The sequence below is a fragment of the Parasteatoda tepidariorum genome, chromosome X1 (assembly GCF_043381705.1).
Source record: "Parasteatoda tepidariorum isolate YZ-2023 chromosome X1, CAS_Ptep_4.0, whole genome shotgun sequence".
Lineage (NCBI taxonomy): Eukaryota > Metazoa > Arthropoda > Arachnida > Araneae > Theridiidae > Parasteatoda > Parasteatoda tepidariorum.
Genome location: NC_092214.1, coordinates 6,582,981 through 6,600,026, shown reverse-complemented (window position 1 = coordinate 6,600,026; position 17,046 = coordinate 6,582,981). Strand labels below are relative to the sequence as shown.

The window sequence follows — 17,046 nt, the reverse complement described above, 5'->3', positions numbered from 1 at the left end:
ATAATCAAGAAAAGAGTTCTTAGTCAGAAACTGGTTATTTTATCATGCTCATGTAAAGTCTTTGAAAATTATTTTGCGTTTTGTCAATGCATATAATGCTTAAAAATATTTTTTTGAGTTTTTAAGAAGTACTTAAAAGTACTTATTTTTTGTTGAAAGATTTGGCTATGCACCCTGATAAACTTGGACAAAACACCCTTAACATTTGATTGCCCTGCTAGCAAAACTGTTGACAAAACAGAAACAATGAGTTTTCCAATAAGTACTACTGGGAAGGAGAAAACATCCATTACTTGTGTATTAGCTTCTACAGCAAATGCAGAAAAGATTGCAAATGGAGAAAAGATGAAAGAAAGCAAATGGAGATGATTATTTTTAAGAGAGAAACGTTACCGAAAGGCAATCCCACCCGGCATAATTGTGAAAGCGAACAAAAAAGGTTGGATGTGTAAAGAAATAATAATAGATTGGTTAGATATGGTGTGGAGGAGATGACCTGGTGCTTTTTTTAAAAGCAGAGGTTTGCTTCTAATGGACGGGATGATTTCTCACCTTCTGATCTGGGATTATTCCAAAAGGAGAATAGAAAAATTGGGAGCATTTCTTCCTCCTCTGATACATAAGAACGGCATCATTTGATTATAAATCTTCAGTAAAAGATACATCTTTCAAAAAATTCTACAGCAACGAAACCAAAATTTTTTGCTTATCCAAATTAAATATCTTTCTGCAAAAACTTTGTAATGCTCTTTGACAATGTCACTGGTTTGCCACAATTCTTCACACTGGGTATCCCATACAATTAAATATTTACTTAGAAGATGACGTATACTTCATTGACAATAATGCAACTATGCATAGTGCACAAAGTGTTGAATATTGGTTCGATGAGCATCAATCTGTGTTTCAATGCTTTCCTCCAAAGTCTGGGTCTTCACTTTATAGAAAATATTTGGGGCATGTTAATTAGGTTCAATCAACAGCAATTTTCTCCTCTGCCTAATTTGCAGGATCCTAAGACCTGCATAACCAATGCATGGTACTATCTAGATATAATTAGATGTACTTCCAGAAGCTTGTAGATTCAATGCATACATGAATTTGAGATGTTAATTGTACAAAAGGAAGTTGAATGAAATATGCAATGTGGCCGCTTTGAATTGTTTCTACTGTTACTGATTACCTTGATTTTCATTTGTCATTATTTAAAGTTAATGTTCTCATAGTAGAAATGTTTAGAAATATTGTAACAAGAAAAAAAAGGACTAAGTGTATTCAAGATAAAAGTTCAATTATTATGCATATGACAAATTCTCTCTGCTAGTTTATTGAATTCTGATTATTTCTTTTTTATGTGTTCACGAAATATTTCATCCTATGTAAATGTCATTTTATTTTTCTAGTATTCCTTCTTAATCACATCAAGTGTAACATTTGCCTTTGGAATTGTCATACTCTTCAGTCTTGTATCCTCTCCTCGTGATGTTGGTGAGTCACATTAATTTGCACTTTCTTTTTAAACATGTTTTTTTACAAAATAGTTGTTGCTCTTTTTTATTCATTAATGTTGAATGTGAAATTGTTGAAGGATATATATATATGTATATANGAGTTTTATTTTAATGATAACATTTAAAACAATTTTAAAAGTATATTTACAAAAATATAGGCTAAATACGGCGGAAACAATTCAGGTATATTATATATATATATATATAACGTCGTTGCCGAGTGGAAGGATTAAAACAGGTCTTAGGCAGTGAAGTAGGGTACAAAATTTATTTATTAATTATTAGACAGAGATCAGCTATAAAAGTGGTAACAAAATGTTGTGTCACAAATCAAAAGTCGATGATCATTAAGTTCCACTGGGTGTAGGTATCATTTATATAAACGAAAAGTTTGATGATTGAAAAATATATTTTTTGTTGAATATACTGGATGAATTATGAATTGCCATGAGTTGAAGAAGAATTTGTCTGATAAATTTCCAACTGCCCGTTTGAATGAGCTATTTCATATTTTTGATGTACCGTCTTCCGATTGATTTAATTTTAAATGCGATATTACATATCTTTGATGACTTATAACATCATTGCCAAGTGGAAGGATTAAAACAGGTCTTAGGCAAGAAAGGAGGGTACAAAATTTATTTATTAATTATTAGACAGAGATCAGCTATGAAAGTGGTCACAAAATGTTATGTTCTTCATTATATGTTAGGGAAAATCTTGCAAAGTAAATCCGTAAAATGTTTCAATTTAGGGAAAGGGGGAAATCTTAGTAATTGTAATTGGTTTATCAAATAGGTCATACAACTCCCACAAAGAGCAAAGGGGAAAAATATCTTACTTTTAATGAATGTATTCTTGAGCCAAAAATAGATTTAAGAACAGGATGTGGCTTTTTAAAAATGTGAGAAAGTGTTTCGATTGGAATAATAAATTAGGAATTGTTTTATAAGAAAGAAAAAACATAAAAAGATTAATAGAAGCTTTTTATGTTACATATATTTATAATGACATGTCTCTCTATAGATGTAAAAATCTCTCACCCATCTACTTATTTCTAGTTTTGTGTTTAAAGTTTAATACATACTTGTATCAGTTAGATTTTTGTGTATCTAAGGTCGTAAGTCAGTAATTATGTACTATAAGTTTTTATTTTTTATGCAACTTCATTACTCTCAACAAACATTCTGTAGTCACAATTTTTCATTGTAATTGTATATGTAAGAAAGAAAAAAAAATTGATGTCTTTTAACAAAATAACTTAAGTTTTTCGTTTTTGTTATCGTTTTTTTTCCAGGGTGGCCACCCACCTTATAACATCATTGCCAAAGAATCAATAGTAACCTGGAATTATCAGGGAAATTTTATGTACTGAAAAAAACCTGGAAAAATCATAGAAATTTGGACAGAAACCTGGAAAAATCAGAGATTTTTTAAAGAAAAGCTGGAATTTTTTTAATTTTACTAATTTAAATTATTTACTAATTTTCTTAATTAAAGTTATTTTACCAACTGTTATACCCACTTTTAGACGAAAATTTATTGCCAAACAGTCGAAATACCATCAACTTAGCAATACTTCGCCTGCATCAAAATTTGGTTCATTATAACCCTGTTAAACTCCCATGGTTTCTTAAAGAATAGAGAACCTTTCCAGGTCACCTCATTCCCATAAGGGGACCTGGCTAGCACTCTATCCCCTGAGTCAAAGATGATAAAATAACATTAAAAAATAATATTTTTAATAAAATACTTTATAATATTAACATTTTTCTTGTACCCAACCTAATCTTTATGAGGGAAAAAAGCGCATTGACTTGGAAATTTTAGGATTTTTACCTGGAAAAATCAGGAAAATTTGAAACCTGATTTGAGTTGCCACCCTGTTTTTCATATTTTCAAAATGCTTAATTTTTCAAAGTTATAAATTTTTTTAACAAAGTCAAAAATTTTCAGCACTTTATTATTTCTTTAATTAAGAATTTACTTACTTTTTGTTAGTTTTTAAAATGGGAAAATATGGAAGAGAGTTTCCATCTTATACAGCTCTATTTAGTGAAGTGGGGAAATGGTTTTTTTTATCTTGTAAGAATACAGTTTGGAGCATAACTTTCCAGGAGTGATTCTATAGAAATTATGATATTTAAGAGACATGATTTAAAAATACTTCTTTAAAAGTTCTATTATTAATAAAATCAATATACAGAGTTTTGACCATTATAAAACAGACATTGGTAATACACTTAACGTATATAATAATAAGATTTAAATTTATGCTAATAAAGGCAGAAAAAATATTGAAGCTATATTTTAAGAGGGCAAGAAAAATAAAATGTTTTTAAAAATATAGTATGCTATCTAAACTTAGCTAGGCTTAGAAGTTTTATTAAGTATTTTTTTAAATTAGCCCTCAGAAGGATTATTAATGATGAAAAGTAATCTACATAAATAAAATATAGACTGGGAAGCAGTAGTGATGACTACAAGGAGCACTCATACTTTTAAACTGATTTGAATGGGGAATTCTTTATTTTGTCTTAAAATTTACTATATTTTAACCAAATATTATGAATAATTAGTCATGCATATTGTGGGGATAGAAGTTATCGACGATGTCAACCTTCATCTATGAAAAGGTACCCCACCATAGGTATTGAGTTAACATGCCTTATATACTAGTGAATTGGAATTACATTTTTGTTGTGGTAAATCCCACCCATTTTTTTTGGGCAGGTGGGTGGGTAGACAGCCCTGAATAACACTGGCCGAATTGGCTGATTTAATATGTTTATGGGGCTGGGCTTATCATTCAATAAGTGGTGAACTGGCAAGCATTTAAGAAACCTCTGTTGAAAAGTGGCAAGAAAACAGGCTTACATCTTTGATTGACATCGGTGCTGCATTTTAATTACAACTGATGAAACTGGTTGCATTTTAATCTTTGTCCAGATTAGATATACACAGTAAAAGGTGAAGGCAAATTCATGGAGGTATTTATCAAGGGATAAACTGTTTTGATCTGTTCTATTGTTTATGGAAGCCAAAAACTGGCACTCCTTGATGTGGTACTGAAAACCCATGCTGCTAAAAGAGTTTTAAAGCTTATCCTGCAAGTTACAGATTTAATAAACAGTTTGTATGACGTAGGTCATTTTCATTGAATATTTAGATAAACTTACAAAAAAATTGCTATGTCATCTTGCTTATTGCAATGTTCAGATCACTAGAAACTGGATTTATAGAATGTTGAAATAAAGTTTTTTTTTGCATGCCACACTAGTAAATTACAACCATGTGTTTTAAGAATCATTGATTCCTTTACTGCCTTATAGAGCCTTCCTTTACAAGCCCTTGAGCCAATAGCTTGTATTTAGCTCAATTGAATTCTGGTGCAAACTTTAAAAAAATAAATAAATAAAAAATGTGATCTAAGCTTTAGAATTAGAACTTTCTGCTTATAAAATTTTTTAAAGACAGTATCAAAAATGATAGTTTAATAATAGTGCCAAATGAGAAAAATATTACCATTATTCAATTAGCATAATACTGAGCTTAATATTTATTTGAAATACTCATAATGTGATATCAATCTGATGGTTTGTGAATCACTGGTGATTTTAATTGTGGGGATGATAAAATCTATTAGTGATGATTTTAAATCCATTACCATCGTTTAATGAAGCAGCGAACGTGCTTCAGAGATTGCAGACTTTTTTTCTGAGGACATGAAGAGCAAGAAAAAGATTCTTAAAGAATGTTGGAATGTTTTATATTTAACAAATTATAAATAAACAAAATTGTCAATTTTTTATCACTAAAATAATATGAATGTTTCTTCTTTAATTAATTGAATTCCACAAATTTTCATGAAATTATCCATTTAGTTTATTCTGGGTTACTCTAAAATCATTATTAACCTGTTCATTATTACAGCAAAATCACCATTTATTTTCTTTTAAAGTATCACAAAAGTTCAATTTGCATATTTTATTTTTATTTTATGTTGCAATAAGTATATATTTAATTACAGGTCTCCCAGATCCCAATGACAATGGGCCAGATAAACAGCCTCTACTAAAATCTGACAGTACCTATGAAAAATTAAGTTATGAAAGGCCAAAAGCTGTGGGTCTTTGCAATGCTTGTTGCTTGCCAGGAGTTATAGCTGTATGCAAGTTATTTTTATTTTACCTGTTTCTTCTATTTTTAAATTTCCCTCCATTTTCATACTTGCCAAATCTATTTTTAAAGGGAAGTTTATATTTTACTACTTCCTCCCAATTTTTAATTTTTTATGCTCTTTTTTTTATCTTATCATAAAATATTTTTGCTTCACAAGCTGCTTCAACTATCAGGTCATCTGCTGTTCATGTGAAGTTAAAATTAGTTTAAAGAGCTATTACATATAAGTATTTTGAAGTCGTTTCATGATCTGCATGAGATCTCATTGCTAAGCAATAAATTCTTTGACACCATATCTTTTTTCTGAACAATACTTTACTATTAAAAAGTGCATTTAATACTCCATAACACTGTTCCTTCTTATAGTGTGAAAAAAAAACAAATTAATTTAAATTTTTTCTTAAAATTATTTACTGAGTTTAGTTATTTCTGCACAATTAACTTTTTTACTTTTCATTCAATAGTTATTAAATTAATTCAGTGATATCATTTTCCTTCTGTTTATCCTAGATGAAAAAAAGTATGCTTATGGTTTACCTATTTCTTCTATTAAGTGGTTTCTGATACTTAATTGATTTTATAACAGGTTTTTGAATTATTAAATGCTTTTACAAATGAATATCAAACCAAACAAAGCACGACAATGGGCTAAATTCTATATTTTGTTTACTGTCAAATAATAATGTTATTGAATACAATATAAAATGTATGAAACTTGTAGCACTTAAAGTTCAAGAAAGAGAAAGGGGTTTAATTGGAGATAAATTAGAGACTCTATAAGCCTTTTATACGTATGCGGTGCATGTGAAAAAAAGAAGAGAAAAAAAACATTAATGCATTATTTTTTTGGAAAGAAAAACAGAGTCTTTCATTTCTTCAGATGAACCCAAATTATATCATGAATATCCCATGATTTCTGGATATTGATAATAAAGAGAAGAAAAACCAAAATTATTTGTTTTGACATCCAAAATAGATTTATTGAAAACAGTCAAAAGTGTTAGTGAGCCACAAATATGACCATGAATAAAAAGCTTTCCTCAGCAACAGTTGAAGGTAGGTTCATTTCGTGCATGTTCAACTAGCCAGACAAAAATAGCAAAGAGTTTTGGTTGGTATTTACTGCAAAGAGCAAATATGTTGTGAAGGGGTTACATACTTAGGGAAAAATTTTATAAAATCAGTTTCAATTGGTGCGATTGTCACTTTGAAACTGATTGAATTATTTATTAGCATCAACAGTACGGTTAGTACTGACATATATTTCACAAGTTTTTCTCTGGCAACAAAGCTTTTGCCTGAAAAAAAGTGCTTGTTTAGAAATATTTCTTGAAATAAGAGAGAACTGCCTTAACCTATAAAAATACAAAGGAATAAAATTAAACTTTTTGCAACAACTGTCCTTTCTTAAGCTTTAAAACCAGAACAAACAAAAAAGTACTAATGCTAAATTCAAGCCATATATCTATAGCAGTGGAAAAAAGAGAAATAAATGTTAAAACCATAAATTTTATAGCATCTTAAAATTTCATATTTATATTAATTTAAAAACAAAGGTGGAGACATCTTTTGGCAGAATTAGAAATGCTCAAAATCCTGGTTGAAATTGTATCAAAATGGACTAGGTATACATTATATAGGGCAAGCATCATTGTAGTTGTCTGAACAAAGGCTTGTTTTCTTAAGTCATATAATAGATTAAATAAGAAAGAAATCAACACATTATGCTAATTAAACACTGATGTTCAACTTCCCTTCATTTATTCCAAGAACTTTTTTTTCAAAAAGATATATGTGTAGTATTAGTAACTCAATTTACTTCATTTTTGAAATTTATCTTTAAAATGCGAGACATTCATTGTCACAGCTATAAATTAATAGTCTAAATATCATAATTTAGGTCTGATTTTTACATTCAGAAAAATTAAGACAATAATAAACAGTGTATGGTCATTTTCAACTTATGGTGTTATTTAGAAATTGAAAAAAAAAAAAAAAAAACTTAGTTGTTAGAAAATATGTCTTTTTTAAAAATAATTAGACACTTGTAATTCTTCTATACTATGTAAGTCTTTTCTTACAATTCTTTTTATTTCATCATTTTTAGTTTTTGTTTTTTTGGCCAGATATAAAAAAAAAAAATTCTCTTTGGTTACCATAATCCCTGTTATTTTTCTACGTATTCTAAACAAAGATCTTATGTAACTTTCTCATATATCTATCCACACAACAAAAATTCATCATTTCACTGTCAATCACCAGTAGCTTAATAGTAATATGATGTTTTTATTTTGCAGTAAGTAATTTATTATTACAAATATTCCATCCTTTGGTCAATAACTCCATCATTTGGTCAATAACAATGTAAATATTTCTTGACAAATATTAGTTAATTTAATTAATGATAAGTAAAGAGAAAAAAAATAAAGGAAAACTGGTAAATAATGTAATCGATAGGCTAACAGCCATGACATTTAAGGAACAAAAATCCAATGTACTAAATAATTCTAAATAAATTTTAAAGTATTTGTTTTAGACTATATATTAATAAGCTAAATTATATAATATGTGGATAAATAAATATTTTATATAATAAATAAATAATTTTTATTCGACTAATTATGGTAACAGAAAGGACAATGCAAAGTATTTACCATAAAAAAGCTTTTTTTTTTCTGGTTAGGGGTGTTTAATTATTTTTTAAATACTATTTTTTTAATCGCTGTCATATATTTTTTGTTCTTAAAGGTGCTACCAATGCTCATATTATGAATAAAAATCAGATTAAGTTTCTAAAACATAAAAGAAAAAATATTTTTCATATGAACAATAAATGGCTCCAAATTATGAAAATTACTGGTATATGCTGTTAAATTATTAATCAAATGTAATGAAAACTAAAAAATATATTTAGTCCCTTGAGTATATAAAATGGCATTTTGCAGCATTGCCATATACTCAGTTCTTGAATGTACATATTACCAAATTACAAAAATTAATGAATAAAAAAATTTTTTTTTAAAACTTGGATCGAAATCGAAAGTAGCTGAAAACACAAAAATGAACTAGAATTGCTAATTTTAAAATTTTCTGTGCTTATTTTAAATATTGAAAAGAAGTTTTAAATATTTCAAACAGTAGAGTGACAATAATAGTACCAAATAAATAAAAATACCAGTTCGTAGGGGCACAAACAGAAAGTTTATAATAGGAAAGTACCCCCAGCTGCATACAATGACATTTTCTTGGATTGCTATGTAATTCTCAATCCTTATAATGTATTTTATCTCCCCACCAATTTTGCAACTGCTGTTCTAAGCTTTTTTTAACTTTGCTTCAAAATAGGCTGGAAAGTGCAAAAATAAATTCATCTGTTTTTATTTTTGAGTATTTAGATCTTACTTAGAACTTCATCTTCTGAAATGGTTTAGAAGCAAATATGATTGTTATGTTGTTTTACTTACTCAGAATTGACCAGGTAATAAATTAAATTTTTACTGGATACCTGGAACCATTCAATAAATAAATAAAAGTTTTCCAAGGTACCTGAAACAGGCCAGCTGAAATATCAGTTTTTTGTGTATTCAAAACCAATAAAATGTTTGAACCCTATGGGTTTCTAGTAAACAGAACTGTCTCATTTCTGTTAAATAAGTCTCAATAATGGAACACTTGTGCTATTCTATTTAATGAAATGGATGTTTTTATTCTATTTAAATTTTGATCTATTTGTTTTAGTATAAAGTGAAAAAATACATATTGAACCAAAATACACACATTAAAATTACATGTCATTGAACAAATACACTGCTTTCAAATTCAAAATAGGAAAATTGAAATAAATAAAAAAGATATTGTAATGATTCATTTAAGTAAATATTTTTGTAAAATATAACATTTCCTGTATTTGAAAGATTGCAAAAGATATTAAGACATTGTAGAAAAAGATTAAGAAATTATTGAAATATATGCGTATATTGTAGCAATATGCTTTTCTGTCTCAAAGTTAAAATAAAATATAACCATGTGGTTAAAATAAAATCTAAATTGTGTTAAATTTGAATTAACAATCCTTAATTTCTCCTGACTAAAACATAAACTTTTTTTCTATAACAAACAAAATTCAGTTGAATATTGTGTTTATGAAAATAAAATTAAAAAAATTATTTTGAAGTGAAAATTTTTTTTTCTTTCACCAAGACATAAATTCAATGTTTTGGTCACTCTGTGATGTAATCTAGTGGGTGAACTCATAGTTAGAAATAAAAGTAACACTCTTTATGCTACTAGTTAAACTCTACTAGTAGATTTGTTAGAATACTTTTGTTCCCACTCAAGATCTTTTTGTAATTTTGGTTTAGTAATTTTTTGAAAAGTTACTCTGGGAAACCTAATTTGTTATGTTTTTTAACCTTGCATTTAATTAATCAATTAGAAAGTAATTCTTTATTTGGTTTTTATTTTCAGTATTCTTTTGCATATGCTTGCTTAAAGTTTGTTAACTATTCCTTTTTCTTCTGGTTGCCATATTATTTGCAAATGGCTTATAAATGGAATGAAGACAAGGCTGATCTTCTCTCTATTTGGTATGATGTTGGTGGAATAATAGGTGAGGAATTTTAACTAACCGTACAATGCTGATAAAACGCCCCTCTAATTTTTACAAACATTTCTGTAATGTAGAGGAAAGGAGTTAAAATAAATGTTTCTGAAGAAACAATGCAAATTGTTACTTTAAGAACTATCAAATATATTTGATTGGATGTAGTTAAATATGAATCACAAAAAAATTAACAAAATAAAGTAAAAATAACTATAGCAAAAGGAAGTAAATATAAACTTTAATAAAATCTAGCTTACCTTTTGCAGCAATCCTTTATTTTTAAATCTTGTTGCTATTTTGGCACATGGAAGTAAATGAAAATATAAATATTCAGCAATAAAATAAAAAGTATGAATGATGTAATATTTCATAAAAAAAGTAAGTTATTAATTTCCACTAATCAGAATCTGAAAGTTCATCTAAGGAAATATCAGAGTTATCATCCAAAATGAGGTTAATGCACTCTTCATTCAGTTCATCTGTAATATTTTTTAGTGATCCAACATTAACTTCCACTAATCAGAAAGGAAAATGTCCATCTTTGCTTTCATCTAATGTGTTGGAAATGTTGAAATGAGTTAGAGATCATCTCTTCTGAGGTGGCCCCCTAAGCGGCCAATCCAAAACCAATTACATCTTGCCAAGTTAGCCTTTTTAAATTCTCGACTAGGGTCTTCTGCTTTTTTCTAATGAAGAGCCCCCCCCATTTTTTTTCTTAATGCACTATGAAAGGGTGTTATTCACGAAACATCTGCTGACTGCAAAAGGCTTGTGCATCCTGCAGAAAGTTTAAAGGTCTTATGGATTGGGGCCCAATCCAAGATAATTAATCTCTGAATGTCATCATCATTTGTACCCTAAATTCTCCATAGTTAATTTTTCATAAAATTACCCTCTATCCATCTGTTGACAGAGCAGGTAATCTTAACCTTGTGTGGTATTTATAGCTCTTTCAGCGCACAAAGTGTTATGCATCTTGTCAGTTCTTTTAGCATCTCAAATACAGGGAGTTTATGTCTGGATGAGATCACTTCTAGTGTGACCGCAAGTCTTCTCTTTTTGCACCCATTCTTATTTGAGCTCTTTCCAACTAAATCATTTGTTTAAGTGTAAGGTCCGTCAAACATCACCTTGGTTTGATCCATGTTTCTTATATTAGACAGCATATAACCATATTTTATTCTCAAAGAACGAATGGCTTGGATGAAGCCATTAGCAGTTTCAAAGTTATCTACTGGCTTTCATTCTTTCTCACATTGAAATGTATATATACGTAGATGATGCCCTGAAATCTGATTGTTTGAGTTGCTGCTATTTTCAAAGCTTCTTCAAGCATTCCATTGGATACAACAAGGCTATTCTGACTTTTTTTCTCTGAAAATTTGAAGAGGGTATCATCTTACTTGTCAGAGGTTTTCTGCGAGTGATCAATTTTTTTTGTTCTCCATTATTGTTAGCCAATATAACCTTTACTTTAGTAATCCACTCTCGTATTCTCTTTTTGTCAATGCGTAAATGCCTTGAAGTTTGCTGTATGATAGAACCATTTTCCATATGCCATCTGATGACTTGTAATTTTTTAACACTGGTCTACGAACTTATTTTAGGTATCATGCTTGTGGTGAATCTCAATAAAGACTGATTCTAATCTCTGTAAACTCACAAAATGTTTATCCTCCACCCTTTACTACTCTGATTTTCTTCCCCTATAGAGCAATTCTAAGAAATGTTCTCTTCCTTTTACACTATATCTCTTCCATTAAATTTCACCCCCTTTCTATTTGCATTTTTCTTCCCCCTTTATGACGTTTCTAAGAGTGATGCTCTCTCCTTTTTACTCAATCTTTCCCATTCAATTCTCTCATCTCTCACCCCACCTTAAAATTCTCCCCTTTCTTGCCGGTAAGCACATACCATTAACAGAAATTTGACCTACATGAAGCTGGGAGAAAATGCTGTGGACCACTTGTGTTCCGCTCTTTTCCCACCTTGACTTGACTAATACCTACACTTTTGTTAGCAATTTTCAAATCAGTTTCTGTAATTGATAGATCTTTTTTTTTTCTCCCACTCATTGCTTGTTTACAGTATAACATTAATCCTCTACCCTAAACATCAGGGTAACTATTTTTAAGAAAGGAATTCATGAAGAAATTGCCAGAAAAGCACTTCTAAATTATGTGGTAGGGAAAGGGATGGTTTTTTGGTACTGATGGACAATCAGTATTTCTATGAAACTACAGGGGGATGCTTTATTGAGTTGGGGCATTTTATCATTTTTTTAGTAGTTTTTAAATAGTTTACTCTTTTTTAGCTAATGAAACAATATTAAAACTGTTGACTCTCTGGATTGCAATAAAATTTTAGAGTACATTTTCCATATTAAATTTTTTTAAACTGTTTTGTTATTATTAATGGGCAAAATGTTTTGCACTTCCTTGCATTTAACTTATTTATGTAAATTTACATTTATAATATATTGTTTAACTTTGATTTTGTAAAATAATGCAAGGTTGGTCAAAATGAATGCCCTAATTTCATAGGTGCACTACGAAAAATTAATAAATGTATTAATTAAAAATGTGAGGTAATAGCATGCAGAGGTAATATTAGCAAGTTTTGAATGTAATCATGAATTTTGATATGCACACCTTTTGCTGTATGGCATACATCAAGTCTGAAATGTTAATCTTGCCAAACTTTGTGAAGCATGTCTATATTGATGCTTTCGATAGCAGATGTAATATAGGACTTTTAAATTAGTCAAGGTTGTTGGATCTGGAGGCACATATACACAAACTTTTATATGGTGACCAGGGGAGGAATGCATTGTCTGCTGTAGATATGCGACCAATCCACTATTGGGGTGGTTTGTAATTAAGAGTATTATCTTTCGTTTGTTTTTGTAGAAACATTGATGACAATTGGCCCTCCAGCATCATCTTTTGGAAACTATTTAAAAGTTGCTTATATTATCTCTGAATTTATGTATATTTTAAATAAAAAATTAATTTCACGTTGCATAATGTACCTTTGAAATCTAGTTTTTTTTTACTTACCTTTATCGCATATTCAAAGAAGATAAAAACAGGAATGATTTTTTTAATATTTTTTTAATCAGAAATATTCAGAAGTTCTCTATGATCAGTAAATGTTCAAAATTTAAACGACTATTGTGGCAAAAAAAGTAAGTAATGATAAGACATACAACTAATAATTTGGGAATATTTATTTCTGATCTGAAAAAATTAGTTTGTAACTTTTTGAAAAATGATTTTTTTTATATACAAGAAAAATATTTTTACGTGATTAAAAATCTTAAAAAGAAAAGAGCCATTTTAAATAAGTGGAAGTTGTGGTAGGATTGTTTCATAACATTCAGTTTAACTAATACATGAGAACTAGTAGTTGAAAGATTTGTCCAAATAAATTATTTTTTAAATTCAGTTAACAGATGAAAATAGATTTTGATATTATGTTTACCTTTTTTTTAAGCGTACATGTAATTTATGTTTTATAAACTCGCCCATACCTCTAACCTCCTAAAACCTGTTTTTCAGGAGGAATTGTCATAGGATACATTTCGGTAAGTAAGTTCTTTCTGATTCATTACAATACAAAAAATAAAAGATTTTCATTTGAAGACTAATTATCTTATTTCTTTAGGATAGATTAGAAAGTAGGGCACCTGTTGTTGGTTTGATGCTTTTCTTAGCACCTTTTTCTCTATACTTATATAGTGGTGAGTTTTTAAAGTTTTTTAAAAACATATTTTTTTCACTTTTCACTTCATCAATATTTTATCACTTGGAAAAATTAAGAAAATGTTCAAGTGAAATTATTACTTAACATTTAATCTATGCAAAATGTTGGGAGTTTTTACGAAAATAACTTAGATTTTATTTTTGTTTGACAATGTAATTATTGTTAATTTTATAATTCCCAAATATTTTAATGTGAAAACATTACACTTGGTTTATTGAAATCCCCTGTGGCAGAATTTTTATTCTAATATTATGGTTGGTGTTCTCACATTTTGTTAGGAGGAAAATGCACTAATTATTTCCTTCGCATTTTGTAAATAATCATCACAATAAAAAAATTATTAAAAATCAAGAAATCCGTAGCGGTAATTGCCAAAAAAAGGATCGACGACAAAATCACTTAAATCTGGTATCTCAAAAAAGAATCACTCAATTGCGTGTTTTGTTTCAAGATCAGGTTGTTTTTATAAATAATATCGTATAAAAAATATCAGATTTAATAACTAGGGAGAAAGCCAGTAAATACTCAAATGCAAATACTCAAAGTAAAAACTAAGTCCTTAAATGCATGATTCGTATTTTCCATATTGCTTCAAATTTATCAGAATATTTAAAAACCACGTTAAAATCAATATCAATAACTGCCGAAAATACAACTGAAACATTATATCGATTTATGATTCTATCAGTGTAAATTGAGCTTGCCAAAAAAAGTGATTATTTAAATGCATGATGCAAATGCAACTTTTAGTGTAAATTTTTGTTGAAAAGGAAACTAATTTTTCTTTACTTTAAAAAAAAAAACTTTCTGCAAGAACTCTGTAACGTTCTGCGACAATGTCGCTGTGTCACTGCGGTTCTGCCTTGGGGTTGAAATTTCTCCATATAATTAACATTTATAGTCTAACAATTTTTTTCATGTATTTTATTTTTGTTCCAATATCTATTTCTTACATTTTGTAATTGCATTAGTTTCTGATAATTGACAATACATGATTTTTTTAATTTTGCAATGTTGCAAAGTAAACTGTAAAGCGACCTTGCAGTTAAAACCTAAATATTTGCCTCAATCTAGTTCCACATCCAAATAAACTGTTTTTTATACTTGATTATAGCAAGAGATTTTCTTCCTATCACACAAACAAATTGAATTCCTTAAGTAATTGTACTAATTGAGCCTCTTTCCTACCTAGGAGAGTGAGGCAAATGTATACAAGGCAATGGAAACTGTGAAGAGACTGGCCATTATGTTTTATTTTATTTCAGTACATTTTCTTCATTCACTCTTTTTCAAAAAATGCTTTTTGTTATGCTTAACAAACATTACAACATTTTTGCACAGGAAAAAGTAATTGGAAAAAAAAAATGTAATGGGAGATAAAAGATTATTAGTTGGCATTGTAATGACTATTTTCTCAAGTAGTAATTTTTAGATTCTAAATATAGATTGTTTTTTAATTAATTTATAGTTAATTTAATTGTAGAAATCATTACAAGTTTTTAACATTCTCTAGAGGCTCCTGCTGATTATGTCACTAATGCTGCTATTATGACAGTGACTGGAACAATTATTGGTGGTGTTGCAAGTTTAATCAGTACTGCAGTTTCTGCAGATTTGGGTAGACATCCTGAATTATCTAACAGCAAAGAAGCTTTATCTACAGTTACTGGAATAATTGATGGGACAGGTAGCTTTGGTGCTGCTATAGGGCAGGTAAGTTTTTATTTTTTGTTTAATAACAATCAAATTTGATCATTCACTACAAATGGGCTATTTTCAAAGGAAACAAAAAGTATGTGAGAAATTTTTTGAAGTAAGATACTTAGAGAGGTATTCAATAAGAAAACATAGTTACACTTAATATTATAAAATACTAAATTATTACAGTTTTAAGTTTCTATCAAAGTGAGGGATCGTTTTAATTTTGAATGTGTTTAAAATAATTATTTTGATAAATTAATTAAGGAAAAACAAATATGCTTGCTCTGTTTTCACAAAACACTGGAGGATCATTTTTTTATAATATCAGCATACCTGCCAACTTTTAATTCCTTCAGTTATGATTTTTCCCAGTGGTATTAAAACGGAATTAAAATTTCAATTTTAAGCAGCAAAATACGTTGTAATTGAAAAAACTTGAGCTGAAAAAGTTGAGAGTAACGCATAATAATATATATGCATAAGTTTTTTAAAAATAGTGGTGATCAAAATCATTTAAAAATTAAGTTTATAAGAGAAAAAATAGTATATATTTACTACCACTTTAAATATAAAAATAAAATTTTACGTTAAATGTGTAAAAGTTGGCAGGTGTGTATATTCACCTTCTTAGGGCACTTAAACTTATTATTGCCTGTAGGCTCCGTGACATTGATCGTAATTTTTATCAATTTCCAATATTTCCTTAGGATACATATCATTTTCTTATTTCACAACTATCTGTTCCAAAAATTTCATGTTTAATGAAATGTATCTGAGCTTTTACATACAGTACTGATGAAATTATATTACATACAAACATCTAACCAAGCTTATAAAGAATATATATAAATTTTACCTTCTCTATTTTATGATAAAGGATTCATTAGCTTATATTTTGGTGTTTTGTACCAACAACAACTTTTGAGATAAACAAACAACAAAAGCTTTCACTCTAGTAGCCTAAACTTTTAAAGGTTTCTGTAAGTTGGTAAGTAAAGGCTCTGTAAGTCCAAAAATGATTTTTTTTTCTTACTGTAGATGATATTTTTTTTTAACCCAACAACTTCCTTACTTTACTTCTAAGTGTCTTTAAAAGGATTTTGACTTATATTTATTTGAAATTTTTCTGCACATGTACAGTCCACAAAAAAAAAAAAAGATATCACCCTGAATAACTTTCGTTCTAATGATCGGATTTTCACGAACTAAGTGTCAATCTTAATGGTTCCTGGGGGTGACCTCAAATATGCTAATTAATTAGTGCTAACTATTAATTAAGTTACG

The 17,046-nt window shown here is 28.7% G+C and overlaps 1 protein-coding gene across 2 annotated transcripts in view; it reads left to right on the top strand.

Annotated features, from left to right (window-relative positions):
- LOC107446427 (sugar phosphate exchanger 3) overlaps nucleotides 1-17,046 on the top strand; it is a 47,946-nt gene that overhangs the window by 23,736 nt on the left and 7,164 nt on the right. For both annotated transcript variants that reach the window (XM_016061067.3, XM_016061068.3), the window contains 6 exons: nucleotides 1,404-1,488; nucleotides 5,542-5,678; nucleotides 10,161-10,302; nucleotides 13,857-13,882; nucleotides 13,963-14,038; nucleotides 15,575-15,774. In XM_016061067.3, coding sequence (XP_015916553.1) covers nucleotides 1,404-1,488; nucleotides 5,542-5,678; nucleotides 10,161-10,302; nucleotides 13,857-13,882; nucleotides 13,963-14,038; nucleotides 15,575-15,774 — 666 coding nt within the window. The remainder of the gene's footprint in view (nucleotides 1-1,403; nucleotides 1,489-5,541; nucleotides 5,679-10,160; nucleotides 10,303-13,856; nucleotides 13,883-13,962; nucleotides 14,039-15,574; nucleotides 15,775-17,046) is intronic.